General features: G+C 37.0%; 1 protein-coding gene across 1 annotated transcript in view; it reads right to left on the bottom strand.

The window, feature by feature from the left end:
- Nucleotides 1-784: 784 nt before the first annotated feature.
- The window catches only part of PLA2R1 (phospholipase A2 receptor 1), a 43,202-nt gene continuing 17,160 nt past the window's right edge, over nt 785-26,826 (bottom strand). The window contains exons 9-29 of the mRNA XM_026077979.1: nt 26,540-26,652; nt 24,286-24,455; nt 22,845-23,047; nt 22,402-22,547; nt 21,810-21,894; nt 20,499-20,631; nt 19,986-20,021; nt 19,314-19,471; nt 16,520-16,584; nt 16,047-16,150; nt 14,559-14,701; nt 13,495-13,612; nt 12,462-12,592; nt 11,726-11,870; nt 8,673-8,911; nt 7,953-8,121; nt 6,399-6,539; nt 5,850-5,966; nt 5,236-5,412; nt 4,401-4,430; nt 785-4,208 (exon numbers count right to left, since the gene is read on the bottom strand). Coding sequence (XP_025933764.1) covers nt 3,991-4,208; nt 4,401-4,430; nt 5,236-5,412; nt 5,850-5,966; nt 6,399-6,539; nt 7,953-8,121; nt 8,673-8,911; nt 11,726-11,870; nt 12,462-12,592; nt 13,495-13,612; nt 14,559-14,701; nt 16,047-16,150; nt 16,520-16,584; nt 19,314-19,471; nt 19,986-20,021; nt 20,499-20,631; nt 21,810-21,894; nt 22,402-22,547; nt 22,845-23,047; nt 24,286-24,455; nt 26,540-26,652 — 2,841 coding nt within the window. The 3' untranslated portion in view covers nt 785-3,990. The remainder of the gene's footprint in view (nt 4,209-4,400; nt 4,431-5,235; nt 5,413-5,849; nt 5,967-6,398; nt 6,540-7,952; nt 8,122-8,672; nt 8,912-11,725; nt 11,871-12,461; nt 12,593-13,494; nt 13,613-14,558; nt 14,702-16,046; nt 16,151-16,519; nt 16,585-19,313; nt 19,472-19,985; nt 20,022-20,498; nt 20,632-21,809; nt 21,895-22,401; nt 22,548-22,844; nt 23,048-24,285; nt 24,456-26,539; nt 26,653-26,826) is intronic.

The raw sequence follows: 26,826 nt of genomic DNA, 5'->3' as shown, positions 1-26,826 counted from the left end.
AAGCCATACGCAGTGTGCAAAACCTTTCTCCTTCCTTACGCTTCTGCAGACCATGCTGCGCAGATTTAAAGCAGCACCGCAGCCACCATATATTTGTGGCTGGCAAGTGCGAGCGTGCAGGAGGGAGGAAGAGGGAGAGAAAAAGGGAGAAGGACCCCGAGCAAAGGAGGGCAGCGTGGCATCCAGTGGAGTCCCCGACTGAGCCTTGCTTAGGGGTCCAGGCGTCCCCCTTGCACCCACCGTCCAGCCGGGACGCGACGGCCGAGTCGGGCATCCCTCTCCCTCACAGAGGTGCTGCAAAACTGCTAATGGGGCCAACGGACACGTTCTCCTCTGGAGCACAGTCTGCAAACATAAGCACATGGATTTTTTGCCAAATCCTAATTTGTGGGAGACAAAACCGTGTCATACATTGGCCTGAATGCATCTCTCTCTGGCAGGGATACCCCTCCCTCCCCAAAGCAAGCGAGGGGTGTGAAAATATCCAATACTTCCCTCTCGCTTAGCGATTCAAAGGGGCTGGCACGGCCCAGGAAAACACAGCCTTCACCTGATTCTCTTGCTCTGGTGAACCCAGTTCTTGGATGCAGCAAACACTTTGCCGCTGCAGCRGAAGCTACCGCACCGCCGTCACTGCTTTTCCACCTTGCTCGCAGCAGAAACGAACGGGGGCCCAGGGCACGCGCCGCCTCGTCCGCTGCAAAGCCCGGGAGCTGCTGTCGCGAGGCACGAAAGCCTGGCAGCTAACTACACCTGGAGAAAGACTCAGACAAACCGCAGCACCAAAAGTTACTAGTCACACTTTAATTTTCCAGTTGAAATAATACAGTGAACCCCACTGCCACTATCATCAAGGTTGGTATGAAAATATATTCACCAAATTCTCAGATTAGGAATAGGACAGGAGACCTATGATTACAGGAAATGAAAGGAATGGTAATAAAAATCCAGAGCAAAGAATAGAAAACAATCAATGATTACATTCTTGCAATACCTGCAATTATAAAAGTTAAATGATGAAAGATTTTAAAATATTCCCTCACAGCTATTGCGAAGTCTGAAGAAAACACTGCTTCGACTATTTTTCCCTTAACATAAGATCATTTACATCAGAGTTAATGTTAGCCAATAATCACTATTTTGAGGGTAGAGTAGGGTTATTTTTTATATAAATGCCTTTCAAATATATTAAAATGATTGTAATATATTAAATGATTGTAATGTTTCAAAGAAAATTGATAAAATGCCTATGTCAAGTTTTGTGAAAAAATACACACCTTCATTCACAAAATGAAAATCTGACAAAGTATGCATAACTCGGTAACAGCATTATAGCCTGATAAATACATGTCCTCTGAGCTTACTCTCTTAAACAGAAGACATCCTGCAACCCACTCTACTTACTGTAAAAAGGCAGCATTTACACTTGTCAGTGAATTTGATGAAGGGAGATACATTGGTTTAAGCTCCTGCAACTATTGTTTAAGTAGGGGGAATCTTCATGGGGAAAGGAGAGAGGGTGACAAGCTATCACAGTTCACGTATATCAACAGCAGATGATCTGAAAATCATGATGATGATGAAAAGCTACAGTCCACAAAGTTTAATAGTGGACTTTGCATACAGTCCCATAGATAAAGCTACAGGCTTAAGACCAAACTTTGAAAACATTACTGAAGATGAATGTATGGGGTCAAACCATTAAAGAAAATATATACAGAGAAGCTATGTATATTTTACATGATGSAAAACATCAGATTAAGAACTTATAATAGCTACATCCATGAAAGTTATTGAAAACAGTAAGTTGAAAATTATACTGGGATCAAAATTCTCTATAGCCTCTTTGACAACATTTTAAATTCTGTAAACCAGCACAGAAATACACTAGGTACTTAAAAAAAAAAAAAAAAAAAAAAAAAAAAAAAAAAAAGAGCCTTGTGCATAATTATGACATGAATAGGCAATTTTTCCAAAGTTTCTAAAATTAGCCAGTCTACACAGTCATGTGAAATGTAACTAAAAGCAAGCCATTCATTCCTGTGTATATATACTATGCAAAAAATTTCAGTTGGCTTTGCCTGCTAGCTTAATTGTCACAAATGCATCTTCATCTTCATGCTCTTGCAAAATTGTGAGAATGAGTAATCTTAAAACAAACAAACAAAAAGCCCTACAATAAACACAGCCCTTCACATCAGCTTTTAGAGATGACTGAAGGGACAATAATTCCCTTCTGAGGTAAGTCTTCATTACTGACAATTTGTTTTTCCATGCTGCAATAAAAAACTCAAAATCCCCCAAAACCCTTTCAGATGTTTTCATGAACATGGTTAGAGGACCAGTTAGGGAGGTGGGAGTCCCACACAGAGAGTAAGTGTTTTTGTCCTAGACCACTGTCATTGAGGTAATGCAGAGACCTGAACCAGGATCTTTCACAACCATCATCCTAAAGAACAATTTTTCAGTGAAATTTCACAGAGAAAATATTCTAGGATCTTTCTCAGATGAAAGACTCCTCCATTAGCACCTTAGTACGACCACGGAAAGTGAAGAATTTCCATCTGGTGGTCTGTTAAACTGAATTATTGCACTCTGACTAGAGAGACAACCACCCTTCGGGACTGCGAATGCAGCTCTCCCACGTATCTTCCTTAACTTTTGAAAGCAGGGGCTCAAATGTACATTAAGGTACCTATACRTTAACACTGCTTGCAGAAATACTGTAGGTGAACACTAAAGCAATTTATTACCATAACTTTAGCAACATTTATAATAACACTTTTTTTCAAACAGATATGGACTAAAACTGCGAWTAGAAATAGTTGATGGGATTTAATTTCTGAAAATCAACTAGGCAAGAAATCTCATAGTTAAATCTTTAACAGGACACTGGAAGCATCTCCAGTGAATATACTAACTTCGGGATGACRAAGTCCATATGCTGTTATCTCTTGACTAATTTATTTTGTAACACCAAGTAGGGATGCTGAGCCAAATTAGGTAAACTCTGAAACTCCCAAATAAGAAGTGACTTCATCTCTCTACGAGCTTGGAAAACCACCTGGCAATATTCCACTGTCTGAAAAAGAACTTTGTTCTTTCTGCAGAAGGAGTAAGTGTTAAGAAAAAAACTATCCCATAATCCCTGGAAGATGTTTCAGGGTTCCTAAATTCAGGGCCAAATTTTAAATGTTGGCTCACAAACAGATTCTGCAATGTGTAAAAACAAAACACCAAAGCCCAAACATTCCTGAAGGAAAAAGAAGAAAACGCCGGCTGCCCTGAGGCCTCGGACACGATGGCCCACGTGAGCGGTTCCAGGTCATTTGGCGAATGAGCAGCCGGAGCTCCTGGCTTTTCCCAGGGGAGCCAATCTCTCCACGACTCCCCGGTGCATCCTCGCTTAATTCTGCCACAGAGCAAAAGGGTCCAAGCCGGTTTCCACAAGCCTAAGCCTGAACCATCACCGCCAGCGCGAGATCGCCTGTCCACCTCCACCAGGGCAGGACCGGGTCTGGCACACTCAACCCCTGCAGAACAAGAATAAGGCAACCCCCTGCTTTTTTCCATCACAGCAGACAGTGGCGGTCCCTGTGGAGGTTTCCCAGGAAGCACGTGCCCCCCGGGATGCCCGAGAGCGGAGCGCAGACCGGCGACCACCGAGGACACTTGAAGGAACGGTGCTGGTTTGAGCAGGGGCTTCTGGTTCTCCGCTCCTCTCTGCCCACCGCGCGCCTTGAAAAGTTTCAGAAACGTGGCTGTACCGAGTTCACTAGGAGGGAAAGAGCAGGTGGCCGTTACTTCTCCCCACTCCCTGCTCTTCTGGCAGCATTTAGCCATTTTCATTGTCTTCCTTTGTCAGCTCGCCTGCGACCCAAAACCCTGAGAGGATGAGCTGGTYCGAGGTTGTGCCTGGCTCAAAAAATGTGCCATACTATAGAGTTTGGTGGAATATGGAAGAAGTGATTGCCTGGTACTTCTGAACTATTAATTGTTCTCGTTTCTCTCAAAATCAGAAATGAGGATGCTTTCTTCCAAAGCAGGAACGTCAGCATTAATCTGAGGAAAATAGGCATTTCTGACCCACAGTATCCTACTGAAGAGCCTGTTATTCTGTTTGTACAGGCACCACAAAAAAGTGGAGATGGCAGCCAGCATCACCAACGTTACTATAACAGCTAGAGCTGCAAGCCCACGGTGTGAAGCTGAAAGATAAAGACAGAAATTTTTATTAAACATTATAGAAAACATCTTATAGAAAACATCTTATTACTCTTTACATATCCCCTATATTAAATTACAAGTTTAACAGTGAAAATAATTACCTCACAAAATATCAACTCAAAATGTGTTATTACTCATTATAAAAAATTAAGAAAGTATCAGAGGGAACTTACATTTTTCAGAAGAAACTGCTGCATCAATATCTGAAATGAAATTCAGAATTGTCATAAAATTATCCATGGAATTAAGAGAACTTAATATATATACTCATTGTAAAATTGATACTCAGAAGACAATCTACATAAAACCACACAAGAGCAGCCTGTTCTCTGTTTAACTTTACTCACATCAATAGGATTACAACAGGCCAAGTTCAACACRGTTTAATCTGTCACCTAAAATTCCTTAAATTTAGTGGAATATATTAACTGACATTTTTGCAAGGATGAAAAGCAGTATTTACGCACTTTAAAAAAACATAAATGCATGAGCAGAACTGTGCAGGGGTAGATTACATCTAACTATCAAGTCCAACAGTGATTTTGGCATTTTGGGTGGGCTCTCAAAATACTCCAGCTCTTTCCCAGATGCACATTCCTAGTGGTTAGGTCTATGCAACTCCCCAGGGCTGTGCCTGCACGTACTGCGGGGTCTCCTGAGGCCACTCTGATTTTCTCTGGCGGCTCACAGATGCAAGAGGAAAGTCTGTCGTGGTCTTCACTAATGAAAAGGTTGCCAGGTTCCTCAAAACAAGATTACCCTGGCTGGTCTATGGATCCAGCAGTTCTCAGCAGTGCTGGGGAGGGAYATAAACCGCCCACAATCTTCAGGCAAAATCACTGAAGAACTGCAGCCTTTGGAATCGGTTTGTTTTTTAAAAGGCATTTTTTCTAATACAAAGGGACAGAATTATTCAAATGAAAGGTAGGAGAAAGGAAGAGAGCAACAACAAACATGTGAAACGTTGGTTAAAAGCACAATATTGTCTTCTTTTTTGGAAACACATACCTGCACCCATTTTACATACAAATCCCTTTTTCTCTCTGCACGGAGATAATTGCCATACTCCATCCATGGTCCTCAGGCTGATACAGAAATTCCCTTTGAGATGGTCAAATTCAGGCTCCCTGATGCCCCAGTTAGAATAACTTAAAGGAGAACCATCAAACCAGGATACTGTCTCATCTAAGGGCAGAAGTGATAAATTGTTATAAAATATCATACTGTTTTAATAAGTATCTCTGTTTCAGTTGGCCTTACCCTAGCAAAGAAAATATTTTATTAAAGGAATGCCAGGATTTTGTCTGTTTGGCCACCAATTTCCATTTTCTTCAAGGACTTAAAAACATGTTACATAGTTGACACAGAAGGTAGCCTGTATTGCTTCTTGAATAAATAATAAAGGCATTCACATATACGCACATATTTTGCATTCAGACTATTAACAAATAATGATTATAGAAAGCTTGGCTATTTTTCCTACATCATAAACAAGTAATAAGCAGTGAAAAAAAAAACCCAAAAGATAACAGTGCTTTGGAACATGGTTACCAGCGTTAAAATAAAAACAAAATAAAACAAAACAGATTCTTATACTCAGTTCTCTTCCACCCAAAACTTACTGTCTGTAACAAGCAGAATGTTCAGCCAAACCATTTGCACAGAATAACCAAAACTATGCAGTTCTTCCAGAATAAAGGCATTTTCATCTTCATCTTGAATAGTTAAAAGATTAGATCCTACAGATTAAACACAGAATAAATTTTCAAACAATCCATGCCAAAAAAATATAACATTACATTTCAAAAATCTAATGTTAAGAACCTTAATTCAAAAGCTTAAAAATTCTGGTTATACTTTATAACATTTTAAATTTGCAATTAATGTGAATATGCTGATATAAAACTGTTCTCACATGATTTCAAAACAAGTTTGAAGAGAAAAAAAAAGCATTTTATACGCTTTTCCAGAAATTAATATTTTCACATGGAAAGGATCTTATTTTGATGTATGTTGTACTAGCCTCCAATTTCCTAGTTGGCTTGTTAGCTCTACCACCATTACCTTGAACTAGAGAAAAAACAAGCCATGATTTATGTCACTCTAAAAAATAACATTTTTTTAGCTAACAAGAAAAGATTACGTTTTATACCTAGAAAATAAATACTTACCTTGATTTTTGCAAACTTCATACGCTGTATCAAAACTTGTGCCCTGCAGAACTGTGGAAAAGCTGTAGCAATTGTTTTTGAATTTGATCCAGGGAACAGTTTTTTCTGAACATAAGCCTTTATAGTCAGTGAGTTTCTTTTCTGTGACAGAAATCACAGCACAGCTTTATTGGCACAACAAGATACACATTAATATAACATTCTACACATTGTTTTGAGATAATGTTAATAAGCATGTTATTGCATTATGTCTTTATATCCACTTTTCAAAGTCAGTACCTAAGGGCTGTATATACTGTATTTAAAACAGTAAAATTTGTTGTATTTCTGATCAAAAAGCTTGCTGTGTTTTAACAGTACTATCGGGATAATCTAACAAATAATGAGGTGCACAGGGAGTATAACAGGGCACGTCAGGGTATTTCTGAACGGCCCAACATCTCCCAGGGGCTGGGGATTTCCAAGGTCTGCGGAGCTTCTCTCCACTAAGCCGCAAAGAGGAGCTAATGCTGAGCACCACGGCACAGAGCAGAGTTTCCCATGGGGTAGAGTCAGACTGAGCCTCTCTAGCCTGCAGCGTACTGCAGCGAGGAGTCCCTGTGGCTCAGGTCAGCTTGCCACAAGCTCGCCTTGCAATACTCATCTTCACTTTTTGGTAGTGTTGTATTTTCCAGGTACATTACCTATGGTCTACGGTCTTATCCTTCTCTGCTAGAAAACACTATCTTTAAATATTAGATAAGCCTTAGGCAACATATGATTACATAATTAGACAAACAAATTAGAAAATTAGAGTCAGCTGCTATTACAAAAACCATGTTAGAGAGTAATTTTTATATTGAAGGATTCGAAAGCAGCTTTCTTCTCAACAGATCTGAAAACTATAATAAGCTCTGTGCTGAGCAGCTGGTAATCAATCCTACCAAATAGGAACTATTTTCAGAACTGGATGCTGCCAAAGATGCTGTGCAATCCTGGATTGAATGAAATTCCAGAATTGAATTCTGGGTTCAAATGAAGTCCAGGTAATTGACAGAGGATTGCAGGAAAGAAAGTCTATTTTAGGATGCAGGAAAATATTCTCTCCTTTACAAAAAAGGTTGCAAAATTTTTTGTGTGCAAGCAGTTGAGATTGGACTCTAATTTTTCACTTTGCCCTAAATGCTCATCTTCTCCCATCTTCGCCGTTAACTGCAGCAAACTTAATATAGTTCCCTCAGAGCTAGGTTATTAACAGTTATTGTTTTTCACAGATAATATAGTGTTCATTGAACAGTCAGCATAGTAATTTTCCTGTTATGAAAATTCTCTGTCCATTTTCTTACAGACTGGACCTGATTTCCAAAATTTTATGAGGAAAAAAAGGTTTCACAAATAGGGGATATAGTAAGGAAATGCCAGTCATATTTTTCAAGGCGAATATTTTTCTTTTTTTGATGAAAACTATCATCACTGCTTAGCCTCAAACCAACTCATTTCCTTTCATATACTTCCACTGTCAATAGACACATTTGCAGCTCCAAAAATTTAATATAAAACTTAACTCTGACTTACTAGGTGGCACATGGCAAACTGCTCCTTGCAGAAGTCGTTCACAGTTAGCACTTTTCCAGTGTCCCAACGTATCAATATAAACACAGCTGCCAAACGCCTGGGACTCATCATCTTCCCAGAAGGTAAACAAAGACTTAGTCCCATCCGACCATTCAAAGTTAAGCCCATTCTGCCAAAACAAATTTCAAATTATTTCTCTGATATGTTTAGCATTATATAAGCAATGTCTCTTCTTCCGACGTTGTCCTCACCAGATGCAACACAATTTCCTTTACCTCTTCTAAGGCTGGGTTATAAACAAAAGGCATAGCCAGCTTTCCAAGGATCTTCCCAAATTACTTCTGGGAGACCACAAACTACAGCTAAACCGCTATTTTAAGCAAAAGATTATTCAGTTCATAGAGCCACAAAACTGCAGACAAGTAATTTTAATGGTGAAGCTATAGGAGACTTTTTTTCTTGCAGTGTTTTTTTTTAAACATGTTTTCTATGCCTTTTAGTTTTCAGTTCTCATTGTTTTACATATTTCCAAGACCAAACTGTCTCTCATAAAATTTATATATCATGTTGCAAAAAACAGTTAGGCCTCAAGGGTTTGGGGGCCTCATTTCTGGATCCGAGCTGCTAGCAACTTCAAATGAATGATAAAGCTCATTAGCTCGTTACTGAAAAAAAGTCATTCAGAGAGTCATATTCATAGATACAGAATTCGTTACGTACATCCGAGGTAAACAGCCCGATCCAGTGGTTGTATCCCAGCCGATTCACAATGACCGTGAGGAAAGCCTGGTGGTACCGGTCTGTGATGCTGACCAACTCAGCTCCATGTGCCATGCAGGTTTTTAAAGCTGCATACCAGGTAAAATTCCCATGTAGTAGTTTATACGTTCTGTTTCCATATTCTAAAGAATCTGGCATAGGGTACATTTCAGATGCATTTATGACATGTCTGGATGTGTCTGTGAAAAACAGAGAGAAAGAATTTTTTTTTTTTTTAAACAGACAACTTCAACAAAGCAGAACAGTTCCTAAAGAATCAGCACTATCCTTAAAAATGAATGTAAAAATTGCAAACTCTTTAGTTTCAGTGAGGAACTCTGAAAATTAAAAAAAAAAAAACGACTACCAGAACAGTATCTGAAATTCCATCACTGCACAAAACTGGTCATAGGAGTGAATGAGTTTAAAGTATAACAAAAAAGAAAACCTGGATGGAATTAGTTCCACTCACTTGATCTTTAAAGGTCAGTAAGAAATCACATGGGACCTGGGCATATCCCAAATGTCTAACAGCAGTGTGCTTCAGAGTGCTCGTAACCCCGATACCTTGCGTTTAATCTAGATCAGTTCTTTTTTTAAAGGGTTATTTTTAATCCTTTTCAAGATCAGTTTACAGCATGACAAAGTGTGGCCTCACAAATAATCATACTGGCACAACTGAGGGGATGACAGCAGGGCCTCAGGGTAGAAATAAGTGGTTGGGAACTTTTTTAGCTCATCTTTGTTATCCACGAACCAATGTAGGGAAGATCATAGTACTGGCACTTACAGAAATCCTCTGTGCATAGAGACTCAAGTCTCTTTGTTTTTATAATAAAAAATAACACAACTGTAAAAAAAAAAACAGAAGAAAAAGCAGACTTTATAGATTTAAGAAATAAAGAAAGAGAGAAAGAGAGAGAAAGAGAGAGAGAGAGAGAGAGAGAGAGGGTCTCCCACAAGACTCATGGAGACAGAGAACATCTCCACCCCAGCTCAGTCTGCAACGCTGCCAGGTTCACACCTCTATAGGAGATGGGAGGCAAATGGCATTGCTAATGTGCATGAAGTTTGACTGTATACTTTCAAAGACTCTTAAAATAGGCAGTGCCTCAGTTTTAATCCCATTTGTCAGTCTGGATTAATTATTCCTGTCTGTAAAACTTCACTGTGATTACAAAAGGAAGCGGTTGCTTTGCTAACTCAGTTCCATTTATGGCTAAGATGGGATGAGTATTAACAAGCATCTTATCACATTAAATAATTTCTTCTTTGTAATTCACAACTCATTTACAATTTAGAAATTGCTAAGCAAGAAAAGGTTCTGCCCCTAAGCTAGTGGAGGTATTGTATGCATGTCACTGCTTACAAAAAACCCTAAAAGGAGCATATGCACTGAGATGTTCACACAGTCCAGACCCAAGCATCACTAACACTTTACAGCATGAGTCAGATCTCCTGCTGGCTTCCTTCATTTTAATCTCCTACAGAAAGTAATTTGACAAAAGGGAGGCAGGATGTGGACAGAATGGCAGAAGCAAAGCCCCATCTCATCTCTTCCAGAAGTTTGGACATTTGAGCCAATTCAGCAGTTTGCTACTGCCAGCAAGAGGTCGTCTTGCTCCTCCCTCGCTTCTCTCCTTCCTGCTGCATATTGCTATGCACGGCTCCGGCGCTCGCGTCTCCTTGCACTCAGCCAATGCATCCCGCAAACACAGCAGAAAATGAAATCAGACCAAAAAAAAAAAAAAAAGGCATCTTCCCTGCCAAAAGCCCCAGTGGCTCTGTCGCGCTCAAACTCAGCACCACACACAGCAGGCGACGGCCCCACTGCCGCTGCAGCCCGGCAGCTCTCGTCCCTCCTGGGCTGCCTTGTAAAGCCTCTGCCATCCGCGTGAAGCAGCAGCAAGGGGTCGAAACGCAAACATTTTGGAGGAAAGCAAAGCAGAGCTGGGAAACGCTTTTGTGTACTATTCCTACACTGTGCGTAGAATTATTCCAGCAGTCCCCACAGCTGTTCTCATAATAAATGTCAAATATACGTATGGTTTGTATGAGCCACTTATGAGCACTGCCCAAAGCTTATTTGTTTATTCTACTTCTCCACTCATGCTCTCACCTCTTAGGCTAACAGCAGGAGTTGATCATCTCTCTAGACACAGAGCTTAACTAAGAGGTGGTATAAATAAGCCAAGCCACATTACGTACAGTGCTCAAGGACACATCCTTACAGGCTCAAATTACAGTCCTCCCCTCGCTGTAGAGCTAATAATTTGCTGCTGGGCTATTTTGGTAACATGCCCTGGCAGTTTCATGCTGGCACAGCTGCAGCAGCCCTTGGGACGGAGCTCAAAAACTTCCTGCACACTCTTGGAAAAGTCGGCGTCTCGTACCCCAAGAGGCACCTTTGGAATTGAGCTTGGGGAAAAAACAAACCAACCAACTCAAAACAATGCGTGTTCCCTGCAAAAGCTTTGTGTTTCTGGCAAGCGAATATTATGGTAACAGAATTAGAAAAGCGTGAAATGAAAAGCCAAACTGCATTTGATTAGCCAATGAGTCTAGACTGTTCACAGAAATACTTTTTTTAGAGCCTAGTCTGATCTAGTTTTGCAAGACCCACAAAAACTAAACCAGAAGATTTTCATTTAAGTTACCCACAGGTTTGCCTTTTGTAATTTCATGCTGTTACTCTGCTTGCAATGACACACAACATGAAATTTCATCTCCCTTCTAGAATCTAAGATATGCAACAGAAAGTTCAAAGTTAGGAACAAAATTTAACACCAAAATAATTTTTTTTACAAATTACTTCTGCATCACAGGTAATGCTTTATTAAACATTGTAGAGAAAGTTTGTCTAACTACCAAGTAAAACTACCTTAGAAATCTTTTATATTCCTGGTTTTATAGACACCGATGGTAAGCTAATCCTAGATGAAAAGAAAGTGAGTAAAATGAATTAAACATAGTAAGAAAGGAGAACAAAAGCAAAACAAATAACAAATCCTTACCCTGAGTCTTTTGGCAGATAAAACCATAATTTTTCTGACAGTTTTCTAAGTACCATTTTCCCGTAAAATAAAAATTAGGGTTATTTGATACCAGCGTACATAGCGGAGCTTGCTCTTGAGTGTTGGCACTGTTATAACGCTGTCTCTGTAATCAACATAGAACTTAACAATAATTAAAAAAGACACTGTCTAAAAACAATGCATAACTGATTAAGAATAAAAATGATTATTATTACCAATTTAGAAAAATAATTAGCTGAAAGTCACTGAACAATTTAAAATATTTAGGTAGAACAATGAACATCCCCATAAATACAATTTGAAATAACAACCTCATAATAAAAAAGTCACAAAATTTCACTGAACAAACTAAAAGTCTACTGACTAACTTGATGTAAAACACCACAATAAATTAGGAAATTCACAATCTTATTCCGCAGTTTTGCTCAGAGCTAGTGTAAGATGTGGACCATATAATTTAAACTTTGGTGCTTATAAGCAATTGCAAGAGAATGTGACTATAACCACAAACTGCATAAATAAATGTCTAGATAGTGCCTTTTTTTGCAACCRCTAGTTACGCTCATAAATCTGCACCCACAGTTGTTTGAAGTTGCAAAAACTGAGAGAAGAGTCAATTGCTGTAACTAGTTAGGCCTCGTCTTTGTGGCAATCGTGATTATTATGGATAAAACAACAATTTCTCACTGACCATAAAACCCCTGGAAATACTTACATGTACTGCTTCAACTGGAGACCAGTTGGAATATGCTGGAGAATTTTCATTCACCCATTTTTCATAATCATCACTCTGCAAACCAATCCAAACACTAGTTTTCCGTCCAAATAGATTCATTGTTATGAAAGCTGGAAAATGAAATAGGAGTAAAATATCAAATATAATTTACTGCTAACCTTTTAGGCATAGCTGAAGACTCTCCTAACACAGTAGAGCACTGAGAAATATAACTAATGACCAATGACATTATATATTTAATAGAAAGTAAGAACGTGAGCTGCATTTTATTTCTGCCTAATTATAAAATGAGTTAAATTGATGAATTTCAGCTGGGTGAGGATCTAGCACATTAACTAATAAGTCTTCCAGAAATTTTCACAGTAGTTTGAACAACTTAAGCATTAGTTCAGGATACCATCTCTTTGAAAAAGCCTTTCTAAATTTCAGTCGAAAATAAAACTTCTCAAATAAAGATAGACGATTATATTCTCTCCGCCCTCAAATAAAAGAAGTTTTACAAATATATCAAATTTAACCACAGATTTTTATGAATACAGATCATAAAGACATCTGAATGCGCTGACATTCACTTTTCTGAAAGTTCCAGCCCAGATCTTATGTGCTATATTATAGATCAGATTTTATACTATTAAAGGACAAAAATGGGACTGATTTTACAACAGTATGATGTTGCATTCATAATATAGGAATTTTACAACGCAAATCGTTAAACAGATGTTCCTTTATTTTTGGAATGTTTAATTCATTTGTCACTTCTTTTGGTACAAAGTACAACACAAATTACAATTAATCCCCAGAACATACCTTTCCTTTAATCCAGTGATATTTGATTCTTTACATTTTGGGAAACTGGGAAAAAGAAACATTACTAACTTGTTTAAAGCAGTAGAACTACAAACAGGGTCGGAGCGTTCTTTGTTCATAACTCTGTACCTAAGATTAAACTCTACTACAGCATCATAATGAAGATGAAATTGTATTTATTTCAGAAGTATTTTCAGAACGCTACCTTGTTCCATTTCATCTTCAAGAGAAGCGAGTGACCCATCATATCTACTGCAGAACGTTTGTGCAGAGTACCAGCTTCTCAAGTGGTCGGGATCCTTTGGAATTTGTATCAAAAAGCACTGTTTCAAAAAATAAAAGGCTAGTTTTTACACTGGAGGAAAAACAATTTAGCAATTACTAAGACTGCTGGGTCCACACCATCCAATGAGGACATGCTTTTTCAGTGTCCAATGCTTCCTGCCCAGGCTGCCAAGAAGAGCAAGTCTTGAATATCATCAGGTGGGCCAGAAAAGATCTGAATCAGTGCCACTCAAACATTTCACACACTTTACTGAAAAGTAAATACTTCATTAGTTTCTGTTCTGCAATGGATCTCTCCTAAATTCTTGGTATCAATTTTCAGCTGCTACCAATTAGACTTGGAGTCAAATCAGTTGTTTAAAGGTAAATACCTCTGGGTTAAAGCTATCCTTGTAGCCATTGCAGTTTAGCACTGGGATAAATCTGGTCACCCTCCATGCCTGTTGCTATTAAGGAATGCATGCATTTAAGAGAAGCCTGAAGAAATAATTGCCTTTCAACCTTCAATTGCAAATAGACTTTGGTTTATAATTACCTTTGATGAACCCTATTTGAAACAACATCTTTAGGAGGATGACAACAGTTAGGGATCCATTTAGTATAAGGAGATGTCAGAGTTGTTTTTTCAGGCCATTAAAGCCTCTTAGAGTTGTCATAAATGAAAAAGAGAACATGGAACACTCTTTTTGACAGCAAACGCACAAATACACTTGGATAGATTTGCATATATATGAATACTCATTTCCTTGAACTAAAGTAAAATTTTTAACACTGTATTAAGGCAACTTATGTGTGCAAAGCTGCTAAATAACCACAAACCTTTGTATCATAAACCTCTGTATCACTGTGTCAGTATTTATATATCTAAGGGCCCTACTTTCAACAGAGAAGAAAATCTTCAAATATTGAACAATCTTTAAGAAGTCCAATTTGTATCATAAATACATAATGCATTTTGAATAATCAAAGAAAAAATTGTTTTACTTTGAATCCGAAGTGCAACCAGCCTTTGGGACACAGTCCTTGTTGGTTCTGGTCTTTTGGAATCTCTTTCTCTATTTTCCATGCAAATTTACGTTTACAAATACAGGGAAGAGAAACAGTACAATTTTCATCACCCCAGAGTCCTGTGGAAAAAAGATTATAAATTTATTTAGAGCAGAAAAATTGCAGTTCAACACTGACTTGAGAACTAGAAAGGATTTTTTCTTAGTGAGCTCAGACAGTGTTAAGGCTACACTTTACTGGTCAAGTAAGACAAGATTCTACATCAAATGCATTTGAAGATATCACATTGCAGTGGATTTGATGGCTGAAGGGGTTGCAATTTTTATTCACAGTTTGATTTTAAGTTTAATCAATTCCTTTACACCAAGTCACATAACATACGCCTATATCATCATGTATTTAAAAAAGATATTAATGCTATGCAAAAAAAAGAAATATATAGAAAAGATGCCTTCCAGATAAAATGTTTTGACTTCCTTTCACTGAAAATTGTTGGCAAGATCCAGGTACTGACATAAAATGCTGACATGCTTGAAAGGAAAATACATTTTTCAGTGGAAAACAGTGCTATCAAAAATTTGTTGACCAGTTCCCATCTGTCAGCCAGCTGATGGGGGAAGTCCTTTTAACTGATACTAACTATAGTATCTCAACTCAAGCATTTGAAAATCATGAATCAGAACTGCAAGATTATGTATGAAAAAAGGGTTTGCATTTTTCCAGTTTTGTATTTTGATACTGGGATTACAAGAGTGCAACTGGATTAAATTTTTTCAGCTCTTCTCACAAATACAAAGAAAATTATTTTTGCCATGGAAGCTGAGATTTTTACATTATCATATGACTTACACATCTTAAGAGAAAACAGACTGTGAGATAATAAAAATCACTGGAACTGGCAACATTAACTTATTTTGATTATTGTAGCAAAATACAGATCCTAGTGATGATGTAAAGGCTAGCACCATGGGATAACAAAACATGGTACCCAAAATCACTCAGCTAATTGGCTGTAGAATCAGAAATAAGCTAGAGACCTGAGTATTTAAAGTTGTGTGCTGACATAAAAAACAGTTTATAACAGTAGGAAAAATTGTTGCTCAGTTTATCTGGCTCATTTGGATATGAGAAAACTGACTGTGAAAACTGGCAATACATCAACATTTATGCTGTGCCACATGAAAGATTCTTAAGTAAAACAAAGATTCAGTACCATTGGAGTATTTATTTTGACATTAGACCACTAGAACTATTAACATACTTTTAGGTCCTATGCCCTAGCAAATTCATGATATTTTGCTATTCTTTTCTTAACCATAAAAACAGTTATCCAAATGCTAAACACATAACAGGACTATAACAGTAAGGATTACACTTCTTGAAAGCAATTTAAAAACGTAACTCCTCAGGCCCACAACAGAATCAACTTACAAGTCCTGCAACAAAGGGAAATATAAAATAGACCTGTTTGTGATGAAATGAAGCCACATCTTTTCCCTGGTTTATGCAGATAAATTTCTCTCCCTTCGTTCCAGTTCTGGTACGTCACTGGTGATTCATCTCTCCAGCTGCACAGAAATGTTAAGAGTGTAGTTACATGTTTTCCTATCCTTACCTAAAATACTACCTACATTAGAAATTGTTGCATGCAGACACAGGGTAGAAAGCTCCCTTTAATTAGCTAAGCATTAAAAAAACACAGCAAGGTTGATATTCATGACTTTGGCTTACATCTTTTATACCCCTTTCAGAAGAAATACTGCAAAATGGAAATAAATTAAGGGTAATATATTCTGAATAATTTTTACATGAGAATTTAAGCTGCCTCTTGAATATCACACTCAGTCATCAAACAGTTTTAGTCTATTAAAATGAAGGGCAGCTTGTAAAAAAGACGTGGCAATTACAACCCAGGAGCAGCTGAAGTGTATTCGTACCGAAATTCATCACTGAAGTTTTCTGCGTGCAATCCAATCCACCAGCGAACATCACTATTCGATAGCTATAAAAAAAATAATTTGCCATATATTTAGATATGTAGTTGCCCTCTTAAGAAGTCATTAACAAACTTGCAAAATTAGATTCTGTCTGTACTCAGGTGAACAGCATCTCCTTTGGATTTCAGCAGGAACAATAGGTGCTAAAACTTGCCTGTGTTAATTTATGCAGCTACTCCTATTGACTTTAACAAAGTTATTCACTACAGGAGAGCAGGATTTAGCCCCAAGTTTACACTGGATTGCTGATGTATCTTTTGTAAACAAGGTTGTCAATTTTAGGAATTTACAGCCTATCCAGCCTGAAAATTACTGCAGTCTTAGACAGGAATTTGTTTTTCTTCAACTACTAAAAAACAGACAATTATTAAACTTATAAAATGTAAATATTTCCATTTACCATTAAAATACTTCCAGYTGTTAATATTTCCAAACTGTTTTCTATGCATATTTAACTGACTTCTTATAGCTCGTACAACAGATTCACAGCAATGCTTTTCAAACCACTTTCAGTTCTCATGAAAGGTTCTGGATTCCCACTCCGAAAAAGCAGAGTATTATCTTTAAGTCACAGAAATGATATAATTCAAACAGCACAAACAGGCACTATTTAGCACCGTGCTAACTTGATTCTGCCTTAAACCACGAGCAAGATTCATTTCTAGGGTGAGTTAGTCACTCAGAGGTCACAGCTTTGGGATCTTTGGGAAACAGTCCACAAAGCAAAAAAAATCTTTGAATATGCAGGACACTGGAAAAGCCATGCTGCCTATGAGGAGCACTTATTTTTTCCAGAAAAAACTGAAGCGCGGCCTGTGTTATGGTAGCCACACTGTGCTTGGAGTCACAGTTGGGATCAGCTTACATGACAACATGAAATGAAGAAAATAGACAATCCTGACAAAAAAAAAGACTCTAAGAAATGCTCTCTGATTTGGTATTGACTGGCCCTCAGTTTGGTTTTCTAATCATAACATTCAGGCTATGGATTACGGTTTTCAAAGAAATAGTGAAAATAAAGAAAATGCAATTTCAAATTCCGTGTTAAGGATTTTGACAAAGTTTCTAATGGCTTATGTGATCTCAGCTGAAGAGCACACACAAGTACATTCAGACTGCCTAGTATTATTTTAGTGATTGTCATCCTTACTTCTGCTTCCATAGGAAACAGAATTAGATTCAGCGTTTCAGTCACTTAAGGACACATCTGGCTATTCTAGGAAAGCTTAGCCAAAAACAGCAGGCTTTAAAATAGCATGATCTTTCATATTCTGAGATGAAACTTCAGGAAAATTAGTCCAGTTTCAAGTCCCAGTGAAGTAAACTTAGCTTCCTCATGACATAATGCTTATAAATTTCTATAACACCCACTACTTATTTTAATTATAAAACTGTGTTTGAAAGATCTCTTATAAGTTAATACGACTTTAAAGAAGCATTCTGATCAGTCATTTTAAGTGATCTTAAGTTGAAAAAATACATCGTTTTTAAAGTCATACATGTTCAGTTTTAATTAAGACCGTAATTACACCAGAGTACAGTCTGTAAGAAACGTGGATGAAGACATTGTATCCAATTAGGCTGTTCTTTCACTATGTTATTTCAGCCATGAATTGTTGGTTTAAAGCTGGTTCATCATGTTTCAATACAAAATTCTTTCAGTAACAGTTAAAAATGGTTCATAATTCATTGGAAACTTAAAAATCTTATTACAAAAATTCCACTTCTGTTTTCTATTTTAAGTTAAAAGCAGAGAAGACTATGCAATGCAAGCAAAACTAAATAATTACAGGTAAAGAGCTTTTTTGACTTAGTACTGGTTGTTCTTTTAAATACTAGGTTTTGTTATTCTTTTATATTACAGCTGTATAATTTTTGCCCTCAATAAGGCAGAAAAATCATAGTTTTTCCTTTATTGTCTTTTCTTTTTGGTATTTTCCTTATTTCTTTTTTTCCTGAGAATACCTGAAAGAAAACAGATTGTTTTGGGGGAATTCATCTGCTTCTGCAGCTATTTCTTGGGTTGAAATCTGTTTGTTACATCACAGTGGTTAGTACAGAAATTCTGCTTTCATACAGAAATGGGAATTTAGAGTCAGATGTCTTTTTTCCATATAAATATGCTTAGTAACAAGGGGTCTGATTCATACTTGATCATACAAAGGTGTGGAAATATGGGAATGATGCCCAAGTTGGCCTACACAAAGGAGAAGTTAATCTATTTTGCAAGGCCATAAGCGCCCAGCTCTGGGGTTCAGAGCTCTAGATTTGATTAAGGTGCAAGGAAATCAGTAGTTCTTCATTCTTTGTCAGCTCTCTCCAAGAGCAACCTCTCAAATCATCACAGTGAAGATTAAAACTATAAAGACTGTTTCAAACATCTGGACATATTGTCCACCTGATGCTAATATATCACCTGAAACGTCCCTCAGGTTACCCAAAGACCAGCTGTAACTCCCTCTATGGAAACTGAGTGTAATTGTAGAACTGCATGGTGATACTGCTAACCTTACTGCACTGAACTCTCCATCTTCTCCAAATCAAGAGAAATCCTGATGGATGCAAAATCACCACGTGAATGACTAAGGAGCCACAAAATTCAAAGAGAATGCAGCTGAGGGGGTATCTGGGTCCCCTTGGTCATGCATGGATGGGGCAAAAAGAAACTGGTAAAGATGTACACTGCATGCAAGACATGCATGCACAGACACTTCTGCAAGGTAGTTTTTGTTACCTTCTTAATTTTATTTTGAATAAAGGCTTGTTCCCCAGGAGAATTTATTGTTGCTATTCCACTACGAAGCCAGCCACAGATAAACTCGAAGCTGGTCCAGTCTGCAGGATTTACATGGAAAAGATATTCTGCTCCTTGGTAATATGACCATGGCAGTTCTGGAAAACAAGCAAAAGAATCAGTGCTGTGCAGGTTTAAACTTCATTTCACTTCTTATTCTTTGTGATCAATGTGTCTCGTTTTCAGCAACATATCACAGGACAAATATTCCACAACTAACAACAGAACTGTATTTGACATCAAATTATGAAATCACATGGATACTGAGTATATTTCTGTTTTACATGGTATCTTGTAATACTATGGTAACTATAACATGGTTGTCTGGACTTTGCAAAAAGGCAGTTTTAATGTGATGGAGTGGATATCACACTCCTGTGCTCATCACTTGCCACATTCCTTTGCCTAACTTGAGTAGTATCTTATGTTTCAGCATTCCCAAACAGAAGAGTGGCAGATTTAGATATCTAGCAACAACAAGTGCCTACAAGTTACTTAGTGTAAAATTTTAATTTAAAACATTTTAGTTATTTTATTTTACCTAATAGCTTAAATTACATTTCCAAATTATAATGTTTCAAGATGTGAAAAAAGAAAACAGTGTTCTCATACCAGATATGTACCAATTCGGATTCTTTGGTTTAACACCTGCAAAATAAATGAAGTAAAACATTTCTGATTAAGAATAAAAACTGATATTTCACTCAAATTGCTTTTACCACATGGAGAGAATTTAATAGCAGTTATGAAGACCGTCGCTATTCTGGTTTAAACACAAAAAAAAAAAAAGAGTTAAGCATGGAATAAAATAAAATAGTTGCCACAGTTACTAAACAACATTTTTAGCAACATTTATAAATTTTCAGAACTTTTATTATCTCCTACTGCTAATCACTGCTAGCCATTTTTAAACTACCTGCACATATCATGCCTGTTAACTGGTCCTCAAATCCTAGAGGCTGCATGCAGCTTTGCTATGATTTCACACAGAAGACCAATGAAAAGAACTCCAGAGGTGGATTAAAAAAAGTCTTTTAGATATTTTTACTTGTCTCCTCTGGTTTACAAATAATAGGTTTAACAGGCAGTGTATGTTAATCAAAAAGTAGTGTTTAGTTCTTTCACCTTTTGGTATTTTGCATATCCATTCACGCTTTTCATTGCAGTGTGCTGGAAAGACTGTTCTATTTACTTTGAACACAGCACAGTTTCTTGAGTCATCTTCAACATACTTGCTCTCCAGAAATGAAGATACAACCTGAAAACAGCATATTTATTACCTTTCACCAGCAATCTGAGATAAAGCATCTCAAAATCTCACTATGGAGAAAAAGGAGCGATTCAGAGGTGTGTCTGTGGTAGAGCATAAGTAGCTTCCAGACTACTGAAGTAGAGCATCACCTAATTATGGTGGTAAAATCCTAAAATGGGGCCCATAATCATGTCCTTCCAGTGTGCTAATCAACTTTCCCATCTTATATCAAAGTCCTTTTTCCATATAAGTAATTGAAGAGCTATGAAAGCTAACAATTTCTTGACATGATTGACAGTGGTCACCCAAAGCCTAGCAGCATTTCCTTTTGTTCAGCATGTTGCATGATTGAACTTCACACTTACTTTCTGAAATCACTTAAATATTGATGGTAGAGTTGGCACTGTACTGTTAAGGCTGAAAACAAAACTGACCCTTCTGCGTACTCCAAAATCCAATACTTGTTCAAAGAACTTTCAAGTTTGACATGCAGTACACGTATTACAGATACTGCCAATTGAACAAGGGGGTCCTAGAAACATCTTGCAAACTCATCTGATGACAGACTCAGCTTTCCTTTGGTTTGGCTGAATTGACCAACCTTTTTTTTCCCCCCCCTTTATGGTCTCACAGGGTTCTAATCACACTTCTCAGCTGGTCAACATTTAATTCCCAGGTACTAACTGTTGGCTAGCATGTGGCACCAACATCTTTGAGGATGTAAAATTAAAAGTGGTATTAAAAAAGGAAAGATTTAACTTTGAATGCAGGCATGAATCTAGCAGTCACAGGACAAATAACACATATAAGCACAGCCCTAAGGCTTTCCAAATAGTCACCTTATATACATGTGTGATAACTCTGCCTTTATATTCTAGCAGAGAGGAACTGCCTATACCTGGTCCCAAGTTAAACACAACCTGCTTTGCAGGAAAGCCCACATCTGCAAAACTTTATAATCCTACCAAAATCCTTTCACTGTTGCATAACCCTTTTGCACAGGGAGCTATTTTGAGAGTATACTATTAATCCTATTGTAAGAATTACTTTAAATAAAGTATGTGGGCATTAAAAAAAACAGTTTTTCTGGACACCATTTGTCTTTTCACATGGTTTGTTTCTGTGAACTCCTGCTCAGATATGATTTGAGAGGTTACTGAAATATATAGTATGCACATATTTACAGGTGTTCCATCAGACCACTGCCATGCTCCTTCAGAAAACGGGTTTTTTTTATTAAATCCAATCCAGAACTGTCTTTCTTCTGTCCTGTGATAAAAACAAAAAAAAACATTTCTGACACACTTTTTTCCTTCACTATTTCACAACTTATTTTTTTATATAGTGTAAATAACCTTATTAAATTCTTGTTGAATTTACTCTATCATACTGTAATGCACATGCACTTATTAATATTTTGGGGTTCCTTGAAACAAATTTTTTTTTACTAAAATGTTAAATTATAATTCTAAAGAGGAAAACATCTAAAATAGTAGTAAAATTGTGTAACCTCCATTTCAGCTGGTGAATGCTAACTCACAGGAATGTCATTTTGACTCTAACAGTCACTCTACATCTACTACAAAGAAGATCTTCAAAAAGAATCATATTTCAATGCTGCTATTGCACTTCTTTTCACCGATTTCTAAGTTCATATTAGTCAATAGGAGAGACTTCAGTTATATGCCTCTAGTAAGGAGGACAGGAGGAATTAATTTATCGATTCTTTTCTACATTCCAGTATGTTTAAAATAAATTGTTGACGTTAATAATTACCTATCAAAAATAGTATATAATAAATTGTTCAAAAACTCTTCTTCGTAGATATGGGTAAAACTAGCAAGATGTGCTCCAAAATCCTGGCATAATGCTTCTGCTTCATCCCATGTTCTTCTCGTCAGAACTTTCTCATTGTGAAATATCTGCAATAAAATAAACACCCCTGTAAAAAGGGTTGATTTTGGAGGGCAGTGGTTTCAGAAGCCCATAAAAATCAAATATTATTTGCAGGTTCTCCTACAATAAAGGTATATTATCCCAAGTATAGTTCTGTTTCAAATCTTAAGTCTTTCATTCATTTTAAAATGCAGTGAAGGATGGTAATAATTAAATTTTGTTTGCTGATTAAAAGAAATAATGCTTTATCAAAAATATTTTAGAAAAGGCATGAGAAAATTGATGTAGAAACAGAGAAACTCAAAGCAAGTTTGTCTTTTTACCTTGTAGCAGCTGAGCAGACTACTGTCTGACTCCCATCCAAAATAGCAGGAACTCAAATGTTTTTGAAAAGTAAGCTCAGGTTCTTCATAAGATGAGATTTTTTGCTTACACAGTGACATTGCTTTGAAGTTCTTACAGCTTTTCACCTCCCAATAACCAACAGGGTTCCCTCCTTGCATAGCCACACATCCTCCAGAATGGCCTAAAATAAGGAAGTGGGAATTGAGTATCAGTATAAAGCACCTGAACTTTGTGAATTCTGTGAATTTTGGTGAAGCGATTGTTCTGTTGGCATCGGGTCCTGGGTACGACCTTGATGAACTTACGAAAATAGCATATTCTCTGTTCAGTGACCCATTTATAAGGCTGTCTGGGCTGACCTGAGCTTGTAAAATGAACCATGATATAGAATTCTTTTCACAAAATGCAGGAGATAAAAAGCAATTTTAAAAAGTATGTTTAGAAAATGCAGTAGTAAAGCAGTAAAAGTAGAGAGACCAAAATTCAGAAGCTATTAGTGATCTGGAGTGCTTTAATTTTTGTATCTCTATTCTGAGGTATCACGAAAAGGCTTAAATTTCAAAGGATGAACAACATAAATTCTAGTTGTCCCCGAGTCATCTCAAAAGTCAAAAACTTGGCCACAACATCACTGGTCACATTTGAATAAATTTTCCAAGATTCTGCAAGTTAATGCATTATTTCATTTTTTCAATTTTATTTTCTTAGAATGTTTTCCTTTAAATTACTATAAAACAAGCAAAAGCAAACAAGCAAACTGGGTATCATAAAACTGTATTTGCTAAAGGGAATGAAAAAGAAAAAACTTCTACACAGTGTTTTTATTGCTAGAAATCTATCTAAGACAATCTCTCCCCTCTTCTTTCATATAAAAGGCAAACTTATGATCTGTGACTGTTATTGAATAAAATTCAATACTTCTTTGGGACCTACTTCTGGTAGTCTCAAAAAGCCATAATGGCCTATTTGAAGGGCTGTAAAAAAGTGTATGAAAATCCTTTTACAGACAAAAAAACCCCCAAACAAACAAAAAAATCCACATTCCTGCCTGATTCCATCTTTTCCCAGAGAGTGCTGCTGAAAAGGAGATTGCCTTCAACTCACAAGTTTTCACACTATTCTTTGCCCTCATGACAGCAGATGGAGAAAATGGGGTTAGAAAATAATCTACCCCTGTGCAGAGCCCTAAAATGTCCCGGTTTGGCTGTGCCTCTCCTACAGCTGCCAACTAATCTGACTAAATCTGCGGTAGGAAGTTATGCAGTCTATGGAAAATGTAAACTTATCTCTCCGCTCTTTTGGCCAGGTGGAGAAGGAGGGACTGCGACTCCGCAATCACTGCTAAGCCACTGCTCTACAGCGGGAGACAGTGCGTTGCCCCCCCTCACCACCACTTTTTTTTAGCAGTACGCTACTCACGTGGCTGATGCTTGTTCCAGTTTGTATAGCTCACTGAGCGATTCTTCCCCTCTGCAGTTAGCCAAAAGTACTCTCCTGTGTTATTAAGGTCTTGCAGTCCTATCCAAAAATAAGTTCTCTCAGATTTTACCATGCTGTGGATCATACTGTTGATAAAAGCTTGTTCAAACCTTAATAAAATGATCAAGACAAAAATTTGTTAGGATAAAATAGGTTAACCAGTATTTCAGTGAAGAGCTTTCATGACATGATTTAAATAAAGTGAAAAGAGAAAAATATACAAAGGTACTTAATTTTGTTTATAGAAGTCTGTGAGAAACTTCAGGCACATATCTGTAGTATAAACCACAATTTTTCCCTTTTATGTTACAGTATCTGGGCACATACAACAAACAGTAGATTAAGACACCTAAGAAGCTCAATGCTTATGCTACAGGATGTGAAAATAGAACACAGAAATGATGCACAGCTAAAAATAAGGAACTCCTTGTATGAAGAAGAAAAGATAAAACAAAAATTCAATGAGGTCACAGAGATACAGAAAAAGAAAAGAAAAAGCTTTGCACAGGACTATCTTACTTGAGCCAGACACACTAAGAGACTAGAAGAGCTGAAGAACTCGAAGCACTAGTTGTTCTGACTGCAGAAGGAATCACTTTTTCCATCTTAAAATTTCTTCACTGAAATACTATAGAGATTTAGGCCTTTTTCAAGTAATAAATGTTCCATAAGTAACCCCTTCATCACTTAAATGTAATTTAAGAAATAACTGGTATAGCATTATACAAAATTATGCTTTAGTTTATCAGCTCACTATGAGAAGATATACGGCACAGTAAGTTCCCAGTCTAATAAAGACTTTTATACCTTCTTGATTTAACATATTGTGAAAAGAATTATTAAATACTTTAAGAATGATGTCAATGTAAAAACCTGAACGTATCCGTAACTCTGAGAGTGACTGAGGACTTTTTAATTTAATTTTCATTTTCTTTGCCATGTTGTCTCTTTATATCAATCTCCTTTCTGTACAATCTACTTCTAAATGAATATCCTAATGAAAATTTTAGGATCAATACACTGAAAAGTTCTTATACTTGTCATATCAGAACAACAAACCTAAGCAGTAATTAAAAAAAAAGCCAAGCTAACAGCTAGCTTCCTCTGCCACTCCAACACTGGGATTGGAAAACAGCATAATATACAGTGATGGCTGTTTATTTTGACCAGCAAGAATAAAATAAAAATAAGGAGAAAAACACTGACACATGCTTCTAGTGATGTGCAGCATGCCCTTAGCTCCCTGTGAAGTCTGAGTTGTAAATGCCCAGCCGCCCAGAATTTGTCCTTTATTCTCCTAGTAAGGGTTATTGTTGTAATGTAGTATATTATAGCATTCACTGGGCTTAATCCTGAAATCACCTAGCAAGCAAAATTTCCATTAATATAATTCCTTATGTTAGGTTGCCTGTGCTTTCCTAAAAAATCTAGCTATCACCCATCTGATTGCTAATGGTTACAGTATTTCCCCTGTCCTAAAGCAAGAGAAGATTTCTTCCTGAAGGTTATTACAATAAATACATGTAGGTTAAAATATGTATGTAATGTATCTATTTGACACATCAGTATGTCTTAAACTTTTACGGGAATTCAACATAAAGGGTAAGTCATAAGCATATCAGAGAAAACCCAAGCATTTGGACATTTGCAGTCAAGAAAGCCTTTCTGAAACCAGAATACAGGTAAATAGAAACAAAGCAAGGAAGGACAGAGAAGTTAAATGCTTTTCAAACATTTACTCTCTCCCCCTATTTGTTGAGAAGCCAGGTAAAATGCAAAACTAAACAGAAACATTTATAAAACAGTAATTGATTTGAATTAAAATTTGACATGTTTTGATTATAAAAGTTGAATACATTGTCACTTTTCAGCATAGTTACCAAGCACACTATAAAAGCTTTTTAAAGACCTTACACACCTCTGTAGAAAGCATTTTGCTCGGATTCCTGCATACTCATATAAGTGCACACTGCTATACATGTAAATCAGACTAATGATTGCTTTTTACCAAATTTAATTTCAATTAAAGAATGAAGCAAAACACACTTTTTATTTTAGCCAATGTTAGTAATTATGCTTAACTCTCACACAGCTATTGTTTCATAATGGTAATATTTTTTGCCATGCATCACTTTCTAAAGTTAGAATAGCTCTTGTTAAAAGTATCTTCACACTGTCTAATAGGATTAACTACCTGTTTGTTACTGATACAAGTGCAGGTGGGCAGAAATAACCACTGGAAGCATGTTCAAAACTTCGAGGGGTACTGTCGATTTTGTAACAAAATCCACCATGTCTTTCCCATCCCTTAAAAAAAATGAACATTATTTTATAGATTATTATATAGTGAACAGTTAATCTGGTTGTTAAAGACTTGATCCCCTGTTGTGGTTTCCATCTGATCACCACTCATGATCCTATAGCCCTTTTCCTTCCACCAACACGGGACCTGCTCAGCCATAGCTGGCCAACACTGTGAGG

The sequence above is a fragment of the Apteryx rowi genome, unplaced genomic scaffold (genome assembly GCF_003343035.1).
Source record: "Apteryx rowi isolate R43461 unplaced genomic scaffold, aptRow1 scaffold_47, whole genome shotgun sequence".
In the NCBI taxonomy this organism is placed as follows: Eukaryota; Metazoa; Chordata; class Aves; order Apterygiformes; family Apterygidae; genus Apteryx; species Apteryx rowi.
Note: the sequence above shows the minus strand (reverse complement) of the source record. Positions and strands in the feature narration are given on the sequence as shown.